The sequence below is a fragment of the Caloenas nicobarica genome, chromosome 3 (assembly GCF_036013445.1).
Source record: "Caloenas nicobarica isolate bCalNic1 chromosome 3, bCalNic1.hap1, whole genome shotgun sequence".
Taxonomy (NCBI): domain Eukaryota; kingdom Metazoa; phylum Chordata; class Aves; order Columbiformes; family Columbidae; genus Caloenas; species Caloenas nicobarica.
Window position 1 is genome coordinate 105,310,340 of NC_088247.1, and position 26,624 is coordinate 105,336,963.

A 26,624-nucleotide genomic window follows, 5' to 3' on the forward strand; every position below is an offset into this window, starting at 1 on the left:
ACAGCTTACCTCTGCCCAGCTTCTGTAGGAGAGCCTCAGCCCACTCACTGCCCACCCAGCACCCCACGTGCAAGGTGTCACAGCCCCCTGCCCCAAGCCCCTCTCCTGCCCCTCCCCAGGGGTGCCCCAGGGCGCTGGGTGGCAGTCGGATGGCACTCGTCACCTCGCCACATCAGTCCATTGCATGGGGTGCACAGGGGACCACAGACAGGACGCACCCCCTGAAACGGGAAGAAAAATTCAGTGCAGCTGGTGAGGTTTCTGCTGTCATTGGACTGGGGGTGTGAGCTTGGCCTGGACATCTCAGGCCATTGCACCAGCAGATTTGTAAAGGGGCTGCCTGGCAGCTCGGCACCCACTGCGTACGCTGGCATATACAGTGAGCTGCACATCCTCCCATAAGCCCACCGCATACCTTCTGGGCAAGCAGGTCCTGGCTCCTCATTCTGTGCTTCCCAAATCAATCCATCTGTTCCTATAGCTCTAATGCCCATCTCTTACTTTGTAAGTAAAAAAATATGTATGTGCACATCTCTTACTTTCCGTGTATATAAATATATTATTTTCCTTTTTACAGTTACAAATTGTATTTACACACAGGTTTTATTTGTCTGATATCTATGCAAGCTTCTTAGGGAACATGAGCTAAAGATATAAAACTTTAGAAAAATACTTTTAAAAAAAACTTTTATTTTTAAATAACTTTAAAATTTTTTAAAATATTTTTTAAAATTTTTATTTTTTAAAGTTTTTTTAAAATTTTTTTTTTAAAGCCTGCATCAAAATATACTACGTACGTCTGTAACTATAAACTCTGTTGGGAAAATCCTGTTCTTCAAACACAAAGAATAAAACCAATGCCACTGCCACGTCCACCTTTGCCTCCACCTGTCCCACTCCGCACCCCTCCTTGTGTTTCCTGGAGCACATCAAGCCCTCACATTCAGGTCCAAAAGGTCCCAGAGGTTTCTTGTCACGTGCTGAGGCTGGTTGGTGGCGTACTTCTTCAGCCTGGGGCCCATCACTTGGTCAAGGCTCCTTGCAAGCTTGGCGACCACAGCCCTGACGTTGCCACTTCGGACAGGCAGGGCTCTGTTTCCCAGGAGGAACCAGAGCGCAGGCAGGACGTAGCGCTGGATGGCTTGAGGTTTCTGGAGATAAACAGTGGTCACGAGCACTGCCAGGTGAGAGAGACAAACGGATTAACAACCGTAATGTAAACAAGTACCTACCTTGTACCTACAAGTACCTACAAGTTTTGGCTCTTGGAAGGCTTTTCTGGCTAATATCAGCAAGCACAAAGGGCCCAATGATCCAAAAACAGGCAACAGTGGCTGATCATCCACCGAACAGGATAATCAACCTCTGAGGACTTTAATTTCTCCAAATCAGAGGCTTTGTATCCATGATAGACTTATCGAAGTGAATCATACACATTTTGTAAATAATTTCACTATCTGCTTCTGCATTACAAATGCCAAAAATGTCAAATTGCTGTTTATTTCCGTTAAGAAGTTGTCTAAACCAGCTGCTGAAGATTTTGAAATGCAGCTCAGAGAGGTAATTGAAAGATTTCTAACAAAAAGGATGATTACTTTTTTGTGACCTTTGATGAAAAATGCCAAAAGTCCCATCTGAGTGTTCCCTTTGCTCAGTGGCACACAGCAAATGGCAGTATTACACCACACTTCAAAACTTCAGCCCACAAAAGATGTGTGCTGCTTGACAGTTTTCTTAAAAACATCAGTGACTAACTGAGGTCTGTGACAGAAGGGTCCAATTTGAGGTTTTTTCTCCTCATACTTGGTGGCTTCTAATGAACAGCTGTTTCAAACTTCAGGATGTCTTAGATAATTACCCAAACCCCATTGCCATGGCATTTGAGAATCTCAGGAGCTTAATGGCATTTGCCCTCACAACATTCCCTGAAACAGGGGGATAGAGAAAAATCTTACACAGAGGCCTGAAATTTAACCAAAAGTCAAGCGTTCCCACACATTCTCTCTGAAGTCTGTTCTCAGCTCATTTTCTGAACTGAGCTCTATTAAATACAAACAAAAATTTACTACCAATAGGCTCCTTGCATGGCAGATTTTGCTGAGAGATCAAAATCTGAAATGGTCTGAAGAGAGCTTTCTTGTCTTCCGTTCAGTGGAAATGTTATGCAGTAACTATTTATTATTCTGTAGTGGAAGGACCTTCATTTCCTCTATGCTGTTAATCTAGCATCAGTCATCAACATTTAAACAGCTCCTGACAGTACCTAAAGCCAATTCTGGTAAGCAGGAAAAGGGTACCTATTTTTAAATAGGAGTTAATTTATATTTAAATGCTATTAAACACAGTGGTCACTATGGAGCTTCAGAACAGAAAGAGCTGTCTGTTCCCACTGAAACTCAGAGAGAACATCTGCGCTCTCTAGTTCCAATTTATGTTCAAATGCTGTATTTGAAAAAGAGATTAAAATAACTGTAAAAGTAAATTATATGTTTACAGAGATTTATTTTATTCAAATTATCTTTAAAGGCCCTTTTATATTTGTTACGGCTAAACATACCCTTTTGAGATTCATAATGAAAAAGCAAAGTGTATTAAACCTTGGATTAAAAGATGCTGGCATAATTAGAAATGGATTTAGTCCTCATTAAAGCAAGGCTATAAATACTCTTCTCTAGTATATATTGAGATTATAACTTTTTCCATTCCTTGGCTATTGCTGGACAGAGCAAGCTACTATTATAAATCAATTATCAGCTGTACTTCCAGTGTGTTGCACACTGCTGATACGGAAATAGACGGTTTGCACATCCTGAAATGAGTCCATATCGTATCTGCAATACAGGCAGGGAGTCTCAGTGGGTTGGGCTGAACTGCCTGCTTCTGCCCCCACATCCTGCCTTGCACAAAGTCCTTGCCTGTAATATGTGTGTTGAGTTTTCACATATACTGTGACCCCCTGGGCTCTGCAGGACTCCACCTCAAAAGTTTCCAACAGGACAAGAAGAATCCTGTGATGACAAAACAAACTGATCCTCAGAAATACCAGTTGCCGCAATTTTTTTTCTAAAGGATGGTGGTTCGCTGTAGAACGGGGACCTCTTACAGACCTCCATGACCTTTACTGTACTGTCCTTCAAAGAGAGAAGCCAGCCAGGGTATTTTTAGGCCTTCTCTTTCCTGGAGGCCAGTCCTGAGATGCCTCAGTGAAAGCTCAGCGCTGGAGCCCAAGCGCTGTTCTCCTCTCACACACTGCACGCCTCTGCAGTGGCCAGGCAAACCCCTGCCAAATACACCAAGTACGAGTATTTTGCAGGAGGAACAAGCTCAGGACCTTCTGGTGTTTGATGAGTGACTGCACTGTCTCTTCTGAGGCATTCCCTCTAAATATTCCCTCTGAAGACTTGACTTAGAAGCGGAGATTAGCTGAAGCAGGCGATACCTGAGAGATGTTCTATGACGTCCAGCAGAGCTTGGCCGCTGAGGTAACACACTCGGTGGGCAAAGGTTTGCAGCAGCAATGTGTTGTCTGAAAGAGAAACATTTATTTCTGCTCACTCTTCCGAGGTTATAAGAAAAAAAATAGTTAAAAAGGGAAGGAGGGGAAAAGGCAGGGGTAACTGCATTTTGTAGAACAAAGCAAATTTATGCCAGTTTCTGAGTCCTTTTCTTCTTTCCTCCAGCTTACTTGGGAGGATTTTAAATTCAAAAAGAAAAGTTGTCATTTCACATTTGTAAATCCAAAGTTAACTGCTGTACAAGGAGCTGTGTTAAAGCTTCCACATCAGGGCCATCAAAATTTAAGTCACATGTAAGCAATGAAAATGTTTTGCATCCTGGAGCTTTGCAGAAGTGACCTTTTCCCTTGCCTAAGGAAATTCGTGAGAAGGCTCAAAAGTCCACACATTCATTCACACTTTAAGGATAAGCTGGTGTTAAATCTTTAAGCTACCTGTTGGGATCTATGGACAACACTCCAAGTTACTCTTACAAGAAATAATTGCTGCTCATTACCAACACCATCCGCTCTCGGGTGCTCTTATAACATCTCCGAAATCAGATCTTGGCAGAGAGAGTGAAAAACAACCTGATTTCCCGATACTTGACTGCCATATATATTTTAATTTCTCCTGTGCTGCCTGTTGTTGATTTGGAGTCTTGTCGTAATTAATAAACTGTTGCCTGGATTGGTCTGCAAGCCTCCAGTCTCACTGCTTTGATAAGCCAAGCAAAAGCTTTTTCTGGAGGCAGAATGCATGTCGGATGCACTACGATACCCCGCAGTGTCACCAGGAGTAGCACCGATAAATAGAGTAGGCAACCTGCTTCTTTGTGAACCACTACAGAGTCAAATCCCAAAGTGGTTTTAAGTAGCACTGTGCTATTAAGTGCTCCTTTTTGCATGAGATATAAAAAAGGTAGACCCTAACACCCTTCTTGTGAGTGTGCAGTAAAGAATTGATCCTGCTACACTAATTAAGCTTCTGCTTTGGTAATTACACTCTTCTCATTCACCTTTTCAAATAGACACTTCACTTTTTGCCCTACACTCTTGTAGTATTGGCAGATGCTGTTTCACACTTGCTGTTCCTCCCCAGGGAGTTACAGCTGCTGCTTTGAAACAAAAAAAACCCCATAAACCACTCTGAGGTCTGGAGGTCTTGTGGAAGCACAAAATGTTAATTAGTCATTAATATTGGTATCTACACAGATTTTCAGGGGAACACTTGGGTTTTGGGTGGGTGAGGGGGAACTGTTTGTTTTCTCAGTTTTTAGGAAGCTAAGTATATCAGCACTATTCACCTTCCAGTTTAAGGGTTTCAGATGCCCTGTGCATTTTGAAACAGTAAAGCTCCAGTAAATAACAAATTCTCCCAGCCATTACTTCTGCTGCCTTGAGAGACCTAAAGACAGAGGAGCTTTTAATAGCTATTAGAAAAAACACGGCAGCAGGCAGTCCAGTTCTTACTAACCCAGCTTTAATTCCCTGTACTACATATCAGCTAAACCTGCTGGCCACAGGACAGGCAGCCCCGCATTTGCAGTATGAGCAGAAGAATCTGCTTCTCCACACTCCCATTTTCACTGCGTTCCCCTCTTTGCTATGTTGACAACTACAGGGAAATTCCCCCTCCCCTCTTGCAGAGTGCTGGTTCCTCTGGGAGCTACTGGGGCTGCTGGTCTGACTCCAGGCCCTGGTGTCAGGCAGTGGCCATCTGAAGGGCATTTCTTTCATGACAGAGGACAGGGCAGGACAGATGTCAGAGGAGACAGCAAGATGTCTTGGTCCCATTGCAGTCGAGCTTGATTTGCTAATTCACCTCCACCTACAAGGTGGCTCCCTTGAGTGGGATTAGGGTCCCAGGTCACAGCTAATGAATGTGTGTGGCCTTCAGCTGGGGACATCCAAGCCAATGCCAGAGTTAAGGTAAAATGATTCAGGTATTATTGGGAAGCAAATTAGTTTGGTTTTAGGTAGAATTTTGGTCTAAGGGATAAGGGGTTGTGTTTTATGTTGTTTGTTTGTATGTTGTTTGGGGTTCTTTTGTTTCACATCAAGTGATCAAACAATTTTCTAAACAGCTTGCATTTTTGCATGGATCATTAAAGGTGGCAGATGAGGAAGTCTCACCTAAGGCTCAGAATCTGAGGCATGTCACCACAGAGCCTTGGTGCAATAGCTGGGCTCTTAGCTATTTAACTCATAGGAGCAATGGGGCAAGAGGTTGTGCTCTCTTGTTAGCTAGGAGCATCAAACAATCCTTTAGCGTTCTGGGGTGTTTTTGTCACTTGCCGCTTGATTCTAAATTGTAAAGACAGCCAATTTATAGCATATGGAATGGTTTTGCTCATGCATTTTTCTAGTAGAGCCTTCCTTCCCCCACTAAAGCCCTAGGGTCTTGAATTTTGAAATATCTGTGGTTCAGTTACCTGTTTGAACTTTTACAGATGTCCATAAAAATGAGCAGAACAAAAAAATATATCCCACCTTGTTTGCTTGAGAACCTGTCTCTGGGTAAAGCCAGTGTGATGAGAGACAGATGTGCCTTGCTCCTGTTCTGGCATCTGCCAGCATGGAAAATTTACAGTGATCTCTCAGAACCGGTGAGAGGGGAATGACAGAAAGCTTCATACAAAACCCTGAAGGGATCTATTTGCCACATCCTCTGCTAGCAGGATTCTGCAACTTTTCCCAAACCTTCTCCCAGGCACCGCAAAAAAATGGGTAAGGGCCAAGAGCAGTAAAGGTCTCACCCTCCTCTCCCACTTCATGATCGGGAACAACCCTATACTTGGAATACAGAAAGGCAGCAGGTCAGCAGATTCACTGAGTTTGCAAAGCAGCTGATGTGGAGAAGTTGTTAATTCCGCTTTAACACCTGCCTCTTCAACACTAAATTTTTCAGGCATATTCACCCAGTGCTGCATTTTCACAGCTGACATAAATCTGTGTGGCAAGGGAATTTACAGCAGACCTTGGCTATGTAGTTATTTGCTATAGCAGTCTTGCCCCATGCAGAACAACGTTTGGAACAAGCCATCATTTACAGCTCGATTTATACTTGTTTATTCTAAAGAAATGAACTTGGCAAACCATAAATTCAATTTTTTAAAAAAAGACGACAAAGAAGGAAGGTGGAAAACAGACAGGGCCAGCTAGTGTGCATAATGTAGAGTCTTCCAGGAAGCTGGTTTGCAGAAGCTCTGATGGGCCAGCATCCCTTCACACCAACAGCAAAACAATTCATTTGAGAAGTCTAATTGGGCCCAAACAACCTCAAAAAATCCCTTTGTCCCTGAATTCTAGCGAAGTTGTACTCTAGGATTTATTGTTCAGCTCCTTCTGTACAAAAGCAGACAAGCAGCACAGAACCAAAGGCTCCTGGGACTTTGGGGAAATGCTGGTACACGTTCCAGCCTGTCTTGGAACTGGTACATAAGGACTGCACCACCACAGCTTCTGGCTACCCAGCTCACCAGTTACAGTCAGCAGGAATTCAGGTCCTTTGATGGACAGCATAAATGACACGAGTGATCTGCAAACCTGGCATCAACCACAGAACCCAAACACTATGTGGAACCTGCTTTTCTGTAGTAGATTTTGATCAGTGTAAAAAAAACAACCAAAATTCCTGGTGAACATTTTTATCGATGGCATTCATCTTGCCAAAACCAAACTCTTTGCGTACACAAGTACACACACCAGCTCTCATCTCGCGTTTCAAGTCAGAGCTGAAGTAAACAGCAGAATAAGACTCCCAGGGAGTAGAAACTTCTGTTCACAGCAATTACAGTGGTAACATAAGCACTGCCAGTGTGCTTCTGAATCTACACCAGAAGAGGGAAATTGAGGCCTGGATTCATCTCACCAAACTTTAAACACTTCACTGAGGTTTCAGTGGGCAGACATAAACACCTCCAGCAAGCTACGCAGTCTTACACAGCCTTAGTCTCCCTCCCTGATGGAAACGTGTGCAAAAAGAAAACAAGGTAACATCAACACCTCTCCACGAGGTCCTTGCAGCTAAATCCTCCTGGAGATCCAGCTGCCTAAGATAAAGTCCTTAAGAATAACCTAAGAGTCGCAGAGAATAACACCTGCTATGGACTTGGGTCTCGTTTTCAACTGTGTCCCCTGGCTGCAACCAGTCCTACCAGCCCCTTCTTCACTGAGAGAGCCACCCAGTTGTCTATCCTTGTACTTGTTGTGAATCTTTAACATAACCACAAAACTGAGGTGAGAGAAAGAACATCTTAATATAATCCCATTCTACTTTACTCCCACCCTTTTATTTCTGCCTTTCTGACTCCCTTATTTTTAGGCTACTGCCTCCAAATTAAGGTAAATTGAAATCTGTGGCAGGTGAGGGAAAGCAGGGAGCTAACATCAGGACAGTAACTCCATATGCTTTTTAGAAATACATACTACCCACATGTGTATAATCAGTTTCTAGAGCAGATCACAAGGGAATAATTCCAAATACACTGATGAAAAGGTATCTGTTAAAAACTGTTTTGATGAACCGTAAAGACATCAACATAGACTTCTGTAGTATTACCCATGAAGGAACATGTCACTGTGTTTGCTAGTCCATAGCATGCAAACATACAGCTTTTGGATCACAATAGGGATGGGCCAGAGGTGCACTCTGCTGGGCAGGTGGTCCCAGCTGAAAAGAGCCTGAGGATCCCTAAGAGCTTCAGCATTGACCTTGGTAGGCCACAGAAGATGAGCTGCACAACCTGCAGTGGGCCATACAGTTCAGGACACAGGGCAGATCAGGACCTCACCCTCTCCCTACTGCAGGTACGTATTTCACATCAATGGGAACACTTCGGGCCCTGTGCTCAAGCATCAAATGGCGACCAGTGACAGAACCCGAGGGAATGGCAGGAACAGCAGGAAGATGTGCCAGGATAGGTTTAGGTTGGACATCAGGAAAAGGTTCTTCACCCAGAGGGTGCTGGAGCACTGGAACAGGCTCCCCAGGGAGGTGTCACGGCCCCAAGCCTGACCGTGTTCAAGAAGAGACTGGACAACATCCTCAGACACATGGTGTGAACTGTGGGGTTGTCATATGCAGGGACAGGAGTTGGACTCGATGGTCCTTGTGGGTCCCTTCCAACTCAGGACATTCTATGATTCTTAGATCCAGAAAAGGGGATAATAATGGACTCCTTACCCTTCTGGAAGAAGGGAGCCAAGGCATCATCTGATTGCCACTATGATCTTACATAACATGGTATCTTATTAAATTCAAGGTCTCAATCTCTGAATTCAAAAGGTATTTTCATTTGGGCTTTACATGGCGAAACTACTGCCTAAAACTGCAACTGAGTTCAAAGCTTTTCATATTTGGGTCAGCAAGGGCCAGCCGCATCTGCTTGGGAGAGCCGCCACTGCCAGAGCATGGAAAGAAGCCCAGCAAGAGCAAAGAGCCTCCACCACACTTCCCCCTATGTGTTTCAAGGAAAAAGCACATTCCTTTCATCTTGTTTTAGTGGTCGTAAACTTAACAGAATGCACATATTAGAAATCCAATTAAATAAAAACAAAATGCATGCAGTTTCCCAGGAGGAAGGGAGAAAAACAGTCATGACAGATGCTAGTCACTTCCGTTGTGCTCTTATAGCAGGAACTTAAAATAATCCCTAGAATGTCCTCTCTATTGAATTAATAATGAGACCTATGACCCAGGTGATAAGCAGCATCCATTCAGCTACACATCCCAACATGGTACAACTGACTGGGATAGAAAGAATGCAAGCAGGACTTCATACACATCTTGTAGCAGCTGGATGTTCCCACAGACAACAACAGCCATCCACAGACTCAGCGCTCACTTGGCTCTGAGATGGAGGAGCTGCAGTTGGGGAGAGTCAATGTCAGAGGTCAGCCTTACCTAGGTGATCAATGCACGCTTCCAGCGCCTTCATAGCTGCAGCATAAATCCCCAAGTGCTTTGAGTTCAGGTTCTCAGTGACTGCTGCTACCAGAGCGGCCAGGACTGGGTGTAAGGCATCTCTGAGTATGGGTGTCATCGAAGCCAGCACCTCCAGCGCCTTCTGGTTCACTTTCTTGTTGCAATCCTGAAGTCTCAGGACAAAAGCATCAAAAATCTGTTAAGAAAACAAAGGGCATGAAAGCTGGGTTAAAATGTCTTTGTTTCAAGAAGAGATGTAGAAACAAGCACCCAGAAATGTAAAACGTAAATGTAATGTTTTCTGTTAGGTCAGCACTTACTAGCACAATTTCACTGTTTTCCTGTGGGCTACTCACTGTAGTGGTTGCACCTCATGCTGGTTGAAAAGATTTTCATATTTTATTAAGAGGTTTGAGTGGGGACAGGATAGTTCATATGGTGTTTCTCTTTATATTATAAATCATCACTATAAATCATTAAATTAATCCCAATTTAATAATGCAATATCTTTGGTGCAGAGGTATGAAAACAGGTTATTTATGATGCCCATTTTTCCATATAGTTGTCTCAAGTACTGAGGGTAGTATCGATTTTGCCAAAACTGTGGCTGGATGTGATCCATTTTTTTTTTTTTAACTGTCTCAGAACCTGCATCTGGAGGAGTGCAGGGCTCTGATGAACTCTTCAGGATCCAGACCATTTGTCTAGCTAACAGGCAGACTTCTGAAGTTCAATGTGTTGTGTAGTTCTCATTAGAGCAGGTTCAGTCCCTTGACAACCACATTATCAGGCAACATTTGCTGGAAAAGGGGAAAAAAAACAGCTGCTGGGAGGAGAAGGAAGAGATCTATCTCTAGCCATTGTCATCCTCTTTCTAAAGAGAAAAAAGGACCCACAGAAAGGGTGAGAACGGTCCCAATCAGGAAAGGGATGAGGATAAAAGTAAATAGCCAGAGTTGTGTCTGCAAGACAAGAGAAAGTTTACAGGAGCATCCTTTAATTTTAATTTTGTTTTAATCAATGCAGCCTGGTACTTGTCCCCCTCCACAACCCATTTTTCTTCTAGAGAATAGTTTCCAGGCTTTCAGTGACTGTATTTCCTTTATTTCAACCTAACTTGTAGTAAGATACAGCAAAAGCTACAGCAACAGGCAATTCTGCCATCATCTCGTGAACAGCACCAACAGACACCTGCCAGAGAAATACATTTGGACTGAAATTACTTGCCCTGACGCCTGGAGTTGAGTGAAATTATTCGGGGTGAGAAGAGACCAGCCTGTCCCAGACAGCTAGTATGTAGTGTAAGACACACTGTTTTAACTTTACTGGTACAGGCTTGGGAAGGGACCTAACAGGAAAGGGGCGATGGAGATGCCCTACCTACCTGGACAATGTTAGTGGAGATGAGCTGGGGGTTGCTTTTGCAGTGATCTAGGAGGAGCAGCACTCCCTCCATTCTTGTCTGAAAGTCCTTGGCTGTCAGGAGCTTGTGAAGATCCTGGAGCTGTTCAGTCTCTTCCTGTGATGTGCGACGGGCTGTCTGACGGGCTGTCTGAGAGGGTAGCTTAGGTACATCAGAGCCAGACCTTAAAATGGAAAATAAAAACAAAGTTAGACCTTTTGGTGATATTATCTCCCTTCAGTTAATTGTGAGGAATGCATCTTGAGAAGACTTCCTAATGATGTGATTTCAGCTAGATCTTGATCTGAAAAGCAGCTTTGATCTCATGACAATCATTACAGGAGACAATCTGCACTTAACATTATCACTAGTGCTTACTCAGGAAAACCAAGGCACCAAGGATGGAATTAATCTCATTTATCTTCAGTTGTCTTCCCAGGTACTCATCTAGCATCCCTATGTGGGGAAAAGTAGGCACTACAAAGTTTAAATGCCTTATCTTATAGCAGGTGTCTGTATTATAAGGAAATTAATTGTCCTGGAGAAGTGCCTCTACAACAGGTATGGGAATCTGGATAAATAGCTCAGATGCATCTGAACAAATGAATCCTACCCAGATAGATCAAAAGGCATAGCTGAAGGGATCCAGAGGATAAGTAGCAGAGACAAAAACTGAAGCCAGCCATCCCACTGCTGCGCTCACATTATTGCTTCCCTAGTGATTGGACCCACAGCTTAACAAACACAATGGGAACAATTCTCTTGGATCAGCCTCTCTCTGCCATGAGCACGGGCAGCTCCTAACCCCACTAGTGAGGTGTGTGGTCGTCTTCCTGCCACTGCTGAGCACAACAGAGCTAAATAAATCCACCCTGTTATCAGAGAAGAGCAGGTACAAGTAGCTCTCTCCCTGGCATGGCGAGGCAGCGAGGACCAAACTCCTATCTTGAATGCTGATTGAGGCACAAAGGAAAAAAGTATGCTGTTCATCAAACAACCAGTAATGGGTCTCAATGACATGAATAGCTACAGCGTCCACACTGATATGTCTGTTGACCAGAACTGCTCAGGAATTGTCTTGCCTGTACTGTTTGTGGGTCAGAAAGCGATGACTCAGCCAGGCTAACAAAATGCACAGGAAGTGCTATTTTTAGGGAATGGCATCTTGGTTCTAGAATGGGACTTCTCATCAAACCATGCATCTAAAAAAGATTCCACTGAGATAAGAATACCCTGATTGAAATTACTTGTCCCAAACGAAACAGCAGAGAAATGACCCTCTCGCAGCCTCCACAACACTGTCCTCGCCACTGCACTGGATCTTCTGAACTAAAACTGGTGGGTGTCTCTTCCTCTCTCTCAATTTTTGTGGAAAACCCTCCAGAGAAGTTGTGTTCAGCCTAATGTAGAAGTAGACATTTTTGATCGTAGAAGATTTGTGGGGCAAGGAAACAATCTCTGGCACACCTCGTCTCCACCAGAAAGATTTTCCTGAGGAAGAGACATGCAAAGCTTTTCATGTGCTTTGTCAGATATAACAGAAATGCTCAGTACCCTCCATTAGCAGGCAAGTTGTCCTGGGGCATCATCAAGCCATTTTTCTTAGACTTCTTGCGCTCCTTGGCAGATGGAGGTTCATGTTTATGGTTTCCCGTCCCCTACACAAATATATATAAAAAACATGAATCTATAGAAGATAAAAGAGGAAATTACTTATTTAAAGCACAAATTATAACCAGGATCACTGCTACCAAGAAAGGCTTAGGAAAACATCTCCTAACTTAGAGAGGGATATGGGCCAGAGATCCAGTGATGTCCACTATTTGTTTTCAATAACCTAAGGCAGGTTATAGGTGCTACCATAATGGGCAGCAATATAAAATCCAGAATTCATTAGTCTTGTGCAAAATGGGAATGCTGCAAACCGATAAGGAAACAAACTGGTGGGAAACATTTGGACTTTCTGGAGGGTGGCCCATTGTGTTGGGAGTTTATTTGGTTCACGCTCACTCTCCCTATTCCTGCACAAAGGCACATTCCCGTCTAGAACATAAATGGAGAGGAATGAAAAAAATAGGGATGATTTTCCATGAGATGCTGAATTCATGCAGCTTCTTCCAGCTTCACAGTACATAACAGCAGGGCAGTGTTCCCAAAATACAGACAATATATGTACTAATTATGATTGCCTTGTGCATCTTTTGTATATTTGGAAATTTTCTTGGCACTACTACTTCATCTGTTGCAAAGATTCTACTACCTTCAGAAGCACTATTCTCACTTCCTTGCTTTATTGGGGGGGTGGGGAGTGGCACTGGGTTTTTTAATGCTTGATGGTAAAATCATCTTCTCCTACTTCCCTCTCCTGTTTGTGGCTGATATTCAAAATACACCCACTTTCTTTCTAACCATACTAGGTCATTCACTGTCTGCAGATAAATAGGCTAAGGATCAACAGCTCATTCCCAGGAGCAAAATGATTCAGCAGAAGAAGAATGACGTAAACAAAGATTAGGTATGTTTAATCTCATATTAGCAATCTCAGTACTAGCATAAAGAAGACATTTCTCCTGCCAAGCACTTACTTTATGCTTAATTGTTGCCATAATATCTTCCAAGTCACGTGAGGGGGCAGTCTTTTTCAAATAACTATCAAATTTTTTATGACTCATCAATAAATTCAGCATCTTCCGTCCATAACATCTAACACAGGAAAAAGAGAAATTAATACAGACTACTACTGCCTTTTCTTCCTAGCTTTGTGAATAAACAAAGGAAAAGCATTAATAAACTGATATTTTAAACTCATCATGTGTAATACCTGCATGAGGAGGTATTACCTCTTCAGCAAAGAGATTTACCTCCTCTTACTGCCACTGCACAATGCTGCCAGCTGAACACAAGAGGAGAACATAGGGTAACAGGAAAATACAATTTCACTCTGAAATTGAGGGTATGCTTCTGCGGGAGCGAAAGATCCCGTGGGACAAGTGAAGCACATCTCCTGCTTTGATGTCATGGCTTATTTGCAGTGTCTTGCTGCCACTGCACAATAATTTACTTCTCCTTAACTGACAGAGAAGCTAGGACAAATGACCTCATGCTTACTATTTATTATTCTATACTACATGTATGCACACAGGCAGCCAATTGATCATGTGTTCTTCCCATCTATTAATGGGAATTTAATTAATAATCAGACTAATGTTTTGGTTTGGTTTGGTTTGGTTTTTGGTTGGTTGGTTTGGTTTTGCTACTATGAAACTTCAGCTACTGTGAAGAGGAAATTTGGAGGTCATTCAGCCACAGACAACAACATTATACAATGATTGGGAAGAAAAATTTGTGACTACCATCGGCAATTAAATCTGCAAAAGGGATTTAGAAAGACTGAATACGTCGCTTGAAAACAGCTGGATTTCTTCTAGGACAGTCTCAACCTTCCCAGAAATAGATGTTTGGGACTGTTCAGTGATGAACAGTGGCCAATGCTTCAGCTTTGCATTGCACACATGAGACAGAACAGAATTGTTTGACTGACTAATCTGAGCTCAGTTGATCTGAATAAAGAATCATTCAAGTCACAGGAATTCGGCAATGGTCCCTCTTGCTGGACAACCTCATCTTACCCAGTACAGTCATCTCCCCAGATGTCATCCACACTGTGAAGTAACTTTTTAAATTTTACCTTCCACTCTTTTGTGGTTTTATCATTTATAGCCAGGCATCAAACAGTTTTCAAATTTTAGGAGGTGAAATGAAGATCATCACCTTGTGTCCTGGTGACAGTCCTGAGCAAGCTTCACCAGCGTGCACACCAGCACCTCAGTACTGCTATGTATGCCCGAGAGGAGCTTCTTGGCTCCGATTTGCTCCATCACAGTCAGTAGGTGTTCGGCCGCACTCCTGCGCACCATGACATTGCGGTGTCTGCAAACAAGGGAACAAAGAGTGGGGCAGGGGGAAAAGAAGGGCCAGAAGCACAGGCCTCGGTCACAGCATGGTCCCTGTCATTGCTGGGGAAAGGACACATGAGTTCTCACTGCCATCTTAGCCACCTGTAGATGATTTGTCCTCAGATAAACACAAAATTGGCATTGTACAGAGGAGCTACCTGCAAGTAAGAGGAAGGAATTCTACCTCCCTGGACTATTTGATACTTAATTTCCTTCCTGAAATTAAGTCTGGGAAAGAGGGAAATGAAAGACAGTTCTTGCTGACTTGTGAGAGGGCTCCACTACACAAAGAGAACTGCAGCAGTCCTGGGGCTTATTCCACCTGTTTATCTCCAAATCTTCAGAGGGAAATTTTTCACAACGAGAACAATCAGTCATTGGAATAATCTCCCCAGGGAAGTGAGTTTCAGCTGGAGAGGGTGCTGAGCCATCTTGTCTAGACTGTGCTTTTGCCAAGAAAGGTTGGACCAGATGGTCCATGTGGTCCCTTCCAACCTGGTACTCTGTGATTCTGTGATTTAAGGCAGCAATTGCTTCAGTTATCCCATGGGAGTCAGCCTGTGAAGGCACCTATAAAGCTGCTCACTATCTCAAGGCTGACTTGCAACATCAATTTCAATAGAAAGTGGAGGTCTAAGGACATGATGGTCAGACAGAGCCCCCTTAGTAGGAGCTGCGCCTGCTGAGCCACACCCAGCAGGTTCTCCCCGGTGTGCTCCATGTGTTAGCAATTAGCCTCCTTATTTCTCAAGTTAATGGCATAATGATGATGCATGGTTTTTCTCAGCACCTCTGTGGTTAGCGTTGCGAAATATCAAAAGGCGCTCACTGCTAGAATTGCCATTGTCCCTCTTCCCACAAAGCCACAAGGCTGTATCACCACCCATTGCAGGAACTTTTGCTTCCCCATCATTCACCACATCTCAGTGGCATTGACATACTGTGAGAACAAATAGGCTGCAGTAGGGCAGAAGCAGAGGCAAGAGGAAGGGAGAGAGGCTTATGATCAGAGAATCTAATCACCGAGTTCACAGAAGACGCAGGAGAAAGGACCTTTCCCTCCCATCGATTCTCTTCTGCCTCCCGTCCCTTCCCCCTACCCACGCAATTCAAGGTGAAGGATAGCACTAAGAGAAGAACGACATACTGGACTCCACTAGCCATGAGAGCAGTCATTGCTCGTGCAGGAGTCACGTTCTCCACCATGATCCCCAGGGATCGATTGGCTGCTTTCTGAATGAACTCGCTGGAGTCCCCCATCTTCTGCAGTAAGACCCGAGCAATCTCATCCACCTCGTGGTCCAAGTCCTTCTTCATGGTCCTGAAGAGCTCTCCAAGAGTGTTGATTGCACAGCAACACACCTTTGAGCGGAGATTGTTCACCTGAGGAAATCATGAGGGCAAATGTAAAGAAAATGAGTTCACCAGGCGAAAGTCCCATGAAACAACATGACTTCTCACTGTGTCCAGATGGAACATAAGAGCACAGTAACAGCAGAAGACCACAAGCACAGGAGCACACTTACTCTGACACCAACTTCTTCCCTGGCCTCAGGCCCACTTATACCATTTTAATGAGACTGAAGGCCTAAAAATATTGTTTAATCTAGAAGTAAGCGTGCTACTCAGCCCATAATGTGCACTGCTTTGATTTTAGGCCTTAAAAAAAAAAATTAAAGCAAGGGCTGTTTTTAAACTATAAAGGCACAATTCATAAAGACAAGACAGAGGAAAAGTAGTACTTTCCTCCTGTCCAAAATCGCAGCACTGGCAGTTTGAGCACTTAACGAGGAAATTGAAAATACAGGCTCAAGTCTACAATCAGACTAATTTGCAGCAGGGACTTGAGGTCCATCTGCTGCTCTGCCTGATCAGGAGAACCCCAGCTGTTGGACTCAAGGTACTCAAGGATTTTGGAGATTGCATACAATTACAACTGCAACCAATGGGTTTTGCAGCATTCAGGGCTGTTCTTGGGTGATCTCTGCTTCCAAAAGGCTCTCCCACAAGGGTAAGGAAGAAACAACTGAGAGTCGCATGCTTAATTTGAAAAATACTTTGAAGGACAGACCAGTGCTTCTTTCTGCCAGACTAAGTTGTGCCTCTTAATAAAAGAGAACCACATAAGTGCTAGAAGTGCTTGTGGAAGCAAAATCTGGGACTGGAGTGAAACAAAAGCTGAAAGATGTCTCTGTGCATGAGTGTAGAACAGAGAGGAGGAAATTTCCTCAGAAATATAAAAGTGATATAAAAATCAGATGAGCTAAGCTGAAAGGGCTTCTTCTCCTAAGCCTGATCTCACGGATAGAATCTGAGTCCTGCATATCTAATCAGAAAGGTTTGAAGAGTCCAACAACACAAGGGACATTCAAGCCTCCAATGTCATTAAATATTGGACAGGAAGAGTTGTTTTCATGGAAATGAGCTGTCCTACTGTCTTCTGCAAGCAAAGGAAAATTTAATATATTTGGCAATCACGTAGTAAGAGTACAAGTCTGTGGCCTGAACTGGCTGCCAAGTGCCAAGTTGGAAATACAGCCACAGATGTTATTAAGGAGCTTAGGATGAGACCTCTCTGTTCACTGAGAGATGAGACAGTGAAGCTGTGTGTGACTGCCCTGCTAACCCCACAGCCAGGCCACTCTAAGCACCCAGTGGCTGCCGTGCAAAATTCCACAGGTGCACAGCGTCAACAGGTCAGTGGAAAGGGCAAATTACCAAAAAGCAAGCAGAAAGGAAGGAGGAGAAAACATCATCAGGAAACACAGGAAAATAAATACCTGCAGTCACTCGCCCAGGTTGCTGAGGAGGAGGAAGAAGTGGGAGGAAGCTGGGAGGCAAAAGCTGCAGTGTTTAATTACAGCTTGGGCAGAGACTCGGGCTGTGGTGAATCACCTGATTAATGTGTCAGTTTGTGCATTTGTATATTGCATGAGAATGACACCTATCCCAAAGAGAAGAGACACAGATGCCCTCCATGCCAGTAAATACAGCTATATGTGCAGACAGATCATATAGATGGGTGACATAGCCCTTAGAAAAATAAGGAATAAAATAGTGATGAAGGCAGACACCCACGTAAATGAAAAAGCACACACCAACTCTATGCTCCATGTACGAGGTATGTAGGACACAATTAAACATAACATTCTTACCTCTTTGGTAACTGCCAAGGAAACATCATGAAGTCTAGAAAGAAGGACTCCTGAGTGGCAGACAGCCAGGCGTCTGACGCTGAAGAGTCCCTTCGCTTTCTCCTCCCTGAAAGGCAATTACCAAAAAGATTGATTTTTCTTACCACCCAAGAACTTGGCAGCACCCTCTGAAATTACCAGGGTGTTGGCTCAAACAAGCACAGGGAGGTGCTTCTTGTACAGCACTTAATTAAATTGTGGACTCGTTGCCACAGGATGCGGTGGTGTTCAAAAGCACACTTAAATCCAAAAGGCAAATAGATGGTTTCAGAATGGATGGGTTAATTTGTGGCTGTTAAACAAGACAGCCTTCCTGAAATCACTGGCGCACAAAGTCTCTGTGACGCTGCTTCCTAAAAGCTGGGCGACTGTGCCATGTTTCTGTTTCTTGCACCCTCCCTGTACCCTGAGTCTGAGAAACAGTCCCGTCTGGATGTTACTGGGATGTTTTCCCTCTTTGCCATCCCCACAGGGCAGTTCAGGAGGGCGAGTCTTCACTGCCGCTCCATAGCTTGAGTTTGCACTCTTCAGGAATGGGGAAGAGAAAGGGGAGAGAGGCAAAACAAAGCGGTATCGCACAAGGAGGTGCATCATGGAAGACTTTTCACTATTATCCCAGTGTGAATGGAGCCTTAGTGCACATATGCTGACTCAAAGAGACAACCAATATCACCTGAAATTTGCTGAGTCTCCTCCTGTCTGTGTTCAATTTCAGGACACACTGTGATTATCAACAAAAACATGTTTGGCCCATATTAAGCAGTGAGGAAGAAAAAGTTAAATTCTAAAAGTGCAAGATTCCTAAAGGATTTTTTTTTTCTTTTTCCTTGTCTTCTGCCACAAGGCTTTCAGGAGAAATGACAGGCTGAGAAACTCTGTACCATGTCTCAGTCCGTTTCTCAGAAATAGGAACTCCCCATAGATGCTTCTGGGACTTACGTGCAGGAGGACCAGAGATAAATCCTTACTCAGTCCCACCCGGGCCAGTGACCTGAGGCCCCCAAATCTGTAAACTCAAGACCGCTTCCATCCTGCTTCTGGCTTCAGCCAGCAAATCGTCTTGTTCCACAACTTTCTTTCTTCCCTGAAGGTTTCATTTGCAGCTACGTGGAGCAAAAAGCAAAGCCAGGAAACAGCAGGGACCTGCTGCGGCTGTAGCACTGCTACGGACCAAGGCAAATAAAAGGCTGCTCTCACATCTTTATATTGTGACTACTTCGGAGTGGTTTCAGTAGTTCCCTTGGGACATCTGGGCTGTCTGGGCTAAGAGACACTAGAAAAAAGGTTCTAACTTACCTTTACACTGACAGGGAGAAAGACTGAACAGGAGGCTTGCTTACCAGTCGTCGCTGCTGAGCCATGTGAGCGCATTGAGCAGCCCCTTCTGTGGGTCAGGGTAGGGTTTGGCTTCCCGGGCGTTCCTGCACTCTGGCTCATCTCCCCACTCGAAGAAGTCCAGAGCCATGGCCGGCAGTGAGTTCGCTGTAAGGAGAGCGTCAGACATCAGCATCGCGTAGCCCAGGGCAAGGCACCCCGCCACCGAGCAGACGGCACCCCAGTCTCCAGCCAAGATTACATATGGGTGCAAACTGGCATTGATTCAGCGGCTTCCCTGCTGTCTGGCTCATTTTTCCATTACCCAACCATCTCTCATTCATCCTCAGTTGGGCACCAGCTCTTTGTGTGAACCTGAAAACTGTGCACACAGAGCCAGCTCCCACATCCATATGGGTACCACAGCCAGCTTTCAGATTCTTTGTGCTACAGGGCTTACGCTCACCAGGAGCCAGTGCTGCTCAGCAGGACTTGCTAACCCAGGAGTAAGCTCCTGAGATGTGCACATACCTCCCTGTATCACCTGCTGTGACCTGGGGCAATGGGGACAGAGGGATCCTGTAACTTTCGGAGGAAACATTTCCAGCTGTCCCCAGCAAGCACCGAGCCTGAACAACCGAGTCCTGCTGGGCTTGGTTGAATCCACAAGGAGCAACTGCCAGGGAACAGTCATACCTGACCTGCTAAGCCTGACAGTGCCTCTGTTCCCATTTATCTCAACTATTCTGGACAGCAGGCAGCTAAGTGCACATACATTTTAGCATACCATTGGGAAAGCAGTAGTTTATGGATTTCACTATTTTCCAAGCGTGAGGAATATTTACTATTTCAGAGGTACCCACTGGCTGTATTTTGAAGATGCTGAGGTGAAATTTATTTGTCATCAAATGTACTTGTTTGCAAACTATGCAATGCCTAAGCTTTCTCTTGTGGAAAAAGGCAATTTCTAGTCTTGATAGTTGTGACAAAAAAAGCCTTCCAAATGTGAACTGAGAATAAAAATATGTAAATATAGATGCAAATTATTGGCAAACACAGTTTCTTGATGATAAATATACCAGGTATAAGAACATTCAGATGACAAATGCATTTGTTATGAAACCTATTTATCATCGAAAGCACTGTAGGTCAAAAACTTCATGTGTTGTCTGCAAAAGCTCATTTTCTAAAGTGTAGATGTAAACATCTGAGCTGTCTAAGAGTACTGAGTATAAATATTGCATAGAATCTATGCACTACTATGGACTCTGTAGGGTTTTTATGCTACCTTACATGTTCTACAAAGTATGGAGGATGGAGGAACTGTAAAATCAAAAATATTCAGATGGAGACTAATTTGGATGTTACCGATACCACTGTCACTGACATCAGTGACGTATGTACATATGAACAAGTATGTACATATACACAACTATATTTGAGATGAACGGAGAGCCATGTCAGGCTAGTTCTGATCAGTTTTGAAAACTGGAGTAGCATCACTAGGAAGAAGCATTAAATGTATCATTCCTAGCTCCCTTTTTCCTAACTCTTGGTGCTCAGGATCATAACACAAGGTAGGCCACTCACAAATGAAAGCTGAGAATCAGTGTGCTCACTGTCTGCTGCATATTTGTTGCAGGGAGTGAGCAGCCTGGGAGCATCAGCAGCCTCTCATGTACGTCTTCTGCTACAGAGAGCCCCTGTATTTGGGTGGGGTGACCGAAGAGGCACTGCTTGTTCCCAGTTTGCATTGCAGGCAGTGGGATGAGAGATGCTACAAGTCACTAAGCACTTCTAGGTGCAATAGCATGAATGTACCATGTCTCTAATTTCCATGCAGAGACAACCCTTGCTGCGATAGTAGAAAAACTGGCTGGAGAGCCAGACAGCAGCACAGGCTGAGTACCAAGACCGTGAGTGGCTAACTGATCATGGTGGTACACATATGTGCACAGTAAGCACACCCTGCCAGACATTACCCCGGGGCTCAGTCCTGCAGTTACATCTGCTTCCCAGCACCAGTGTTATGTTTTGGACTATCAGGACCGGCAAAAGCTAGAGCTTAAGGCTTTACCCCTACTTTATGCAGCTCAACTTCCCAATGGATCTGTAAGCACCAACTGCTCCAGTATCACTGAGCTGGAGTAGATCCAAAGCAGGTTTGCTCTCAGTCCTCTGAACAGGCTTTGGACCTGAGATCTTACCTGTAGTTGAGGAATGAGGCAGTTTGTGCTCCTAGTGCAAGGTGCTGGTGCGGGGGCTGCAAGGGAGCAGGCTCACCTGAGGAGTTGCGTGGGACGCTGCTGTCCTGGCTGATGACAGGGATGCTGGGCAGTGAGGGCCTGTTGAGTCGCTTCCTCAAGGCAATACCAGCACTCGCTCTGCCTGTATTCCTCATGCTGGGAACTGTCCCATTGACAGGTGGTGGGCCAAAGCCTGCAGAGACCAAAAAGGACCTTGTAAGTCGAGAGTTCTGGACAGGGTGGCTGTGGGCTTGGAAAGGGCTAGAAACCTTGCTGGAGCTGGGTAACATCTCTTTGTTATCCCAAACAACTCCAAGAATAACAGTTGCAGACCAGCATGGGACAATGATCACACAATGTGGTGATGCTTTCCTTAAGAAATGAGGAAAACTCAGTGCTGCTTTTCTTTTGCTTTCCTGTTTCAGAGGCTGGATAGGGAAGTTACGTTCTAGAGGCTCCCACCTCAGCACTCCTCACTAGTACTTCACAAAATAATAGCAAGAAAAAGAGCAGAGAACCTTGTCTGATGCCCTTGGGCTGAGTGCTGACGCTTAAGTTTGCTGCTGCTGTGCTCATGGTAGTGCGTGCAGCTGTACAATCAGAGCCTGTCAGCTGCAATTAAGCCAGCAACACTGCTTGCTCGTGTGGGTAAAACGTAAGCGCTGGCTAAAGGCTCCAGCACAGCTCTGCAGTGTGAGCTCCTCAGCAAGGAGTGGGGTGAGCAGGATAATCTGTCCTATCATGTGAGCAAGATATTTTGCATTTTAATTAGAAATAGTTTGATTTTTTTTCTTCCAGGTTGCACCTTGGTTGAAAAGCATTCTTTTGAACTCATCCATTCACCTTTCCTGGAGGCTACTCTCAATTAGAGAGTCTGAATCCCCAGTGTAGTTTGCAAGACAGAATTACCCAGTCTGAAAGACTTTATAGGAGAAGTGGAGTAAGTGATTTACTGTGACTGACTCAGTATGGGCCATGAGCAAGACACATCATGCCTCTGTATTTTTCTTTGAAAAGTGGAAATAAATCCCATTTGAGCTTCCACTCGGCTGCAAGTTTAACAGCCTTCCAGTCTGATTTCATAGACATTTGCAACACTATGTAAGTAGCAAGCAAGCAAACAAAAAGGCCCACAACTATTGCAACCACTTACTTTTGTTGGTTGCATCCCTGGGGTGAATGCTCTGTGTAGGGAGCTCCGAGGACTTTTCTATCTCTTCCTCCCTCTCCATAAGCAAAAGCTCCGTCTCTCTCATTCGCTTCTGGTGTATTTTCTTCTGAGCTGACTTGGACAAGATAACGTGGATCTAGTTGCAATGGAAATAAATCATGGTGCGTGAAAAAAGATACACAAACCACACACAACACCTCATCATGAACACGGTGGTAGCGTGTCGTCGTCTTTACTGCAGCTCCATATACATCCCAATAGTTTCAGAAATTCATCCTTTCCTCACCTTGGCAGACAATTACAGCCAGTGGTGTGTAACACTCCATTGCCATAACCTTCCACTGGTCCAAGATACTGTTTCTCAATCTATGTCAGGAAGCCCTACTTGAACCAAGAGAGTCATAGCAGTGCTCTGAGACAGATTAAGAGCTCACCTTACCGTAAGCAGGTGGTTCAGTTCCTATAGGCTATGGTAGGGGAATAAAACCCATCTGCAATAACCAGCAATGAGAGGTAATTTGCTATTTCTTAACACTCATGGCCAGTAATTGCAGTTACTTCTAACTTCCTTGCTTCTGAATGACTCAGCTGCTCTCTGAGAGCACAGAGTCCAAAAGAGAAGTCATGTGAAAACAAGTTGGAGGAACGTTGGTCTTAATGAATAGAAAAACTGAGAATGAGAGATACAGCAAGAAAGTTAACTAAGGAAAAGCAAGGTCTTCTATTTTATTTTGCAGCCTTCCTTGCGTTGAACATTATAATCTTTGCTTTTGTGCTTCCGAGCATGCACTGTGCACATGTTCACTGACGTGTAACTTGCCCTGCCATTCAGATCTGCTCTAAATCGGCCTTCATACATAAAGAATGCTTCTTGCCTAACCTTAGCACCACCTCCCAACCAGTGACTTCTGCACCAGGGAAAATACTCAAGTAATTGCTCTGTAGTTGTCAAATGTATTCACTATAGAATCTGCTCCACAAGAGAGGAAGATTATGATTTTCAGTGACATTTTGTGCTAAGCACTGAAGAGTCATTGAAAAGGAAGCCTGCTCCCCCCGTCCTTAGCCCTTACCCTTCCGTTGCTGTCTGTGGAGTCGCTGTCACTCAGAAGGCAAGGGCTCACAGGATGGTCTGTCTCCTTGGCCTGGCTGAGTGGGAGGCCTGGTAATGGGGCCGCAGGTTCACACAAACGTCTGGCAGACTTCACACCACGAGCAACGTGATGCTGGAGAGCAGGCAAAATGGGTTCCGAAGTCTGGACCCCTGATAAGACACGGATATAGATTGTGTATGAGAACAGCAAGGAAGATACCACCTCTCCAAACAGATGGGGTACTACCATATTGCACTGGCAGCAGAAATGACATTGCTCTGTTGGCCACCAGACGCAAACCTACTGCGTGATAAAGGCCTCAGCCCTTGGCTTCTGGTGAGCAGCCGTGTTTGACAGAGAACAGAGAGATGGAGATTGCCCTTGCCAAAAGGGTTCGTCTCTGTTCCTATCCATTTTTATTTTAGTAAACAACCTCTTTTTCCCAGTTACTAAGTAACTCCTGGGTTTTAATAGCTATATTTATTAATCTTTGTAGAGCTAAGAATTAACATTTCCTCCTCTTTGCTGAAATATTTTAGAGGGCATTAAAAGAAAAGCTTAGGATTGCTAGAGTGTTACCAAAAGCAGAATTGTGCTCTTGAAGCCAGAATTCATTTTCCCCAAGGGGTTTCATTCTAAATTGCAGCAGGTCAGCCCACTTTCTGTGCAGACTCACTAAAGGCTGATTTTCTTAATAGGAATAGCACATTGCAGCTCATTCTGAAATATTCTCCAAAAGAGTTATTAAAACTCAGAGAACTAATCATTCCTTATATGGCTTCGCAGATGATAAAATCACGTGATAGCCAAGCAGTAAAAAAGGAATAACTTTCTTAAATCAGGATTTTTTTCCCTGCAGAATGGTCAGGTCAATAATAAAAGAGAGAGAAAGATGGTTTAATGATATATCTCATTTCTAGTCTATAATGTATCCAGCAAAAATGTCACATTACTTACTCAGCAATAGTTTCCCTAGTTGCACCCAGCATCCTAGCTGCATATCAGCAATAAAGGAATTATTCCTATTGGGAATGCCCATTATTTGTCAGAACTAACACTGAGCTGAGGGACCAGTGGATCTTATTGCTTCTTCTGCATCAGCACAATTATTTCTCAAATTCCCATCTCTCCTATCGCTACAAACCCACAGATGGCAACGGGGCGGCAATGGTGTCATTGAGGTTTTCAGCTTAAAAGTATTGGCTGACACAGATGCACCAGAAACCACGTTTTGTCTTGCAGAACTCTAATTGCTAGTGACAACACAAGGCAGGGAGCAGGGGAAAGCCAGTAGGCATCTCCTGTCCCAGCCTCAGAGCGCAATACTGACATATGCACATAGAGTGGGGGAAGAGATTTGTAGTCATAAACTCAGCATATGTGACTTGAGGTAAATGAGTTGCAACAAGGAAACCTCAGTTCATTACTCAGCATTGAATTTAGGCTTGTACTTAAAAGGACAGAAAGCTCAGATCCTGCATAGGCTGGATGCTTAAGTCTGTTTCTCTGTAAATGGAAAATTCACATGGACTTGCTATCACACAAGGTTTCACTATTTCTCCCAGTGCAAAAATAGGCTATGCTGATTAATCTACTTCAGATCTGAAAGGGTTTGTTTCAGAAGCTGCTCAAGAGAAGGTTTTCTCCTTCAAGTGTTGGAAGAATGAGTGGGAACATTTCTTGTTTCATGCAAAATGCCTCATTTTTCTCTAATCTTTGTGACACTACAGAGCATGCTGGGGGATAAAAGGTATAAGCGTGAGTTAGGGGAACATTTTCTTTTCCTCCTGTGCATTTCCAGGGCCCCAAGGTACCCTTCCAGCTCCTGTCATTCATAACCCCATCCTGGAGTCATTTTCACTGGATCAACAGAGCACATTTCCCAGTGACTGGGCTCTGGGGAGCCATCTGAGTGCACCAAAGAACGAAAAAAGTTACAGGACAGTTTTCAGCTGAACTTTCACACTGCCATCCATGGGTCACCTATGTTCTTTTTAGGGCAACCAAGCCCTGTACCCACCTCGAGATTTAAATGTCTTCTCTTCACTTCTCTTGCCTGATCTTGACCTTTAGAAAATTGAGGACAAAAGAATGTATGAGGATACAGAAATAGAAGCAGGGGTGGCATTAAAGGAGGCAAACTTCCTTAGCAAGGTCTGTCTGATGAAGGAGAAAATGCAACCCATAAAACCAACAATACACAAAGGTGATTAATTGTCACTAAACCTTCAGCTGCTGGAGTCACACAGAACTGGTCAAGCTCCGGCTGAAGCACAGGATTTCAATTTGGGCCTTAACCATCCAATTCTGCTGTCTCTTTTTTCGGAGTTGAGTGGCTCTCACTGTTCATACATCCTTTCTGAATCAGCAAGAGATGTTAAGCCAGCCATAAGTCTGTATAGAGGGCAGCTACCTTTATACTGCTGTAGAAGCCTAACATTGCTTGGCCATGCCTTAAACTGATGACAGTATCTTGTTACACATGGTAATACCACTGCTGCCTCCTGGGAATAATTGTACACCTTCCTGCTCTTTTTAGAAGAAAAAGGGTTTTTCCAACTGAGCTGGTAGGTAAGTATACTCAGATTGCACTGCAAAAGCTATGCTGAAGCTTTTGAATTGGAACTGTATTTCTATGACTCCTTATTTATTGTTATAACTAGGATAAAGCTGACAGCTAGATTTCCTCACGCATATCCAAGCAAATATCTTTCCATCAGTTACAGCCTTATAACTGTTCTCTAGTGCTTTCCCCCCTTTGATCTTAAAACCATATGTAAATATTACGCATCTATATGATTAGACATCTATAAACAAAGATTTAT

At 44.0% G+C, this 26,624-nt stretch overlaps 1 protein-coding gene across 1 annotated transcript in view; it reads right to left on the bottom strand.

Annotated features, from left to right (window-relative positions):
* Nucleotides 1-779: 779 nt before the first annotated feature.
* TOGARAM2 (TOG array regulator of axonemal microtubules 2) overlaps nucleotides 780-26,624 on the bottom strand; it is a 32,508-nt gene continuing 6,663 nt past the window's right edge. Inside the window, exons 6-19 of the mRNA XM_065631689.1 lie at nucleotides 25,820-25,866; nucleotides 23,779-23,969; nucleotides 22,688-22,841; nucleotides 21,572-21,727; nucleotides 19,315-19,456; nucleotides 17,936-18,041; nucleotides 15,928-16,163; nucleotides 14,596-14,754; nucleotides 13,410-13,527; nucleotides 12,379-12,482; nucleotides 10,807-11,008; nucleotides 9,402-9,618; nucleotides 3,440-3,526; nucleotides 780-1,177 (exon numbers count right to left, since the gene is read on the bottom strand). Coding sequence (XP_065487761.1) covers nucleotides 930-1,177; nucleotides 3,440-3,526; nucleotides 9,402-9,618; nucleotides 10,807-11,008; nucleotides 12,379-12,482; nucleotides 13,410-13,527; nucleotides 14,596-14,754; nucleotides 15,928-16,163; nucleotides 17,936-18,041; nucleotides 19,315-19,456; nucleotides 21,572-21,727; nucleotides 22,688-22,841; nucleotides 23,779-23,969; nucleotides 25,820-25,866 — 2,167 coding nt within the window. The 3' untranslated portion in view covers nucleotides 780-929. The remainder of the gene's footprint in view (nucleotides 1,178-3,439; nucleotides 3,527-9,401; nucleotides 9,619-10,806; nucleotides 11,009-12,378; nucleotides 12,483-13,409; nucleotides 13,528-14,595; nucleotides 14,755-15,927; nucleotides 16,164-17,935; nucleotides 18,042-19,314; nucleotides 19,457-21,571; nucleotides 21,728-22,687; nucleotides 22,842-23,778; nucleotides 23,970-25,819; nucleotides 25,867-26,624) is intronic.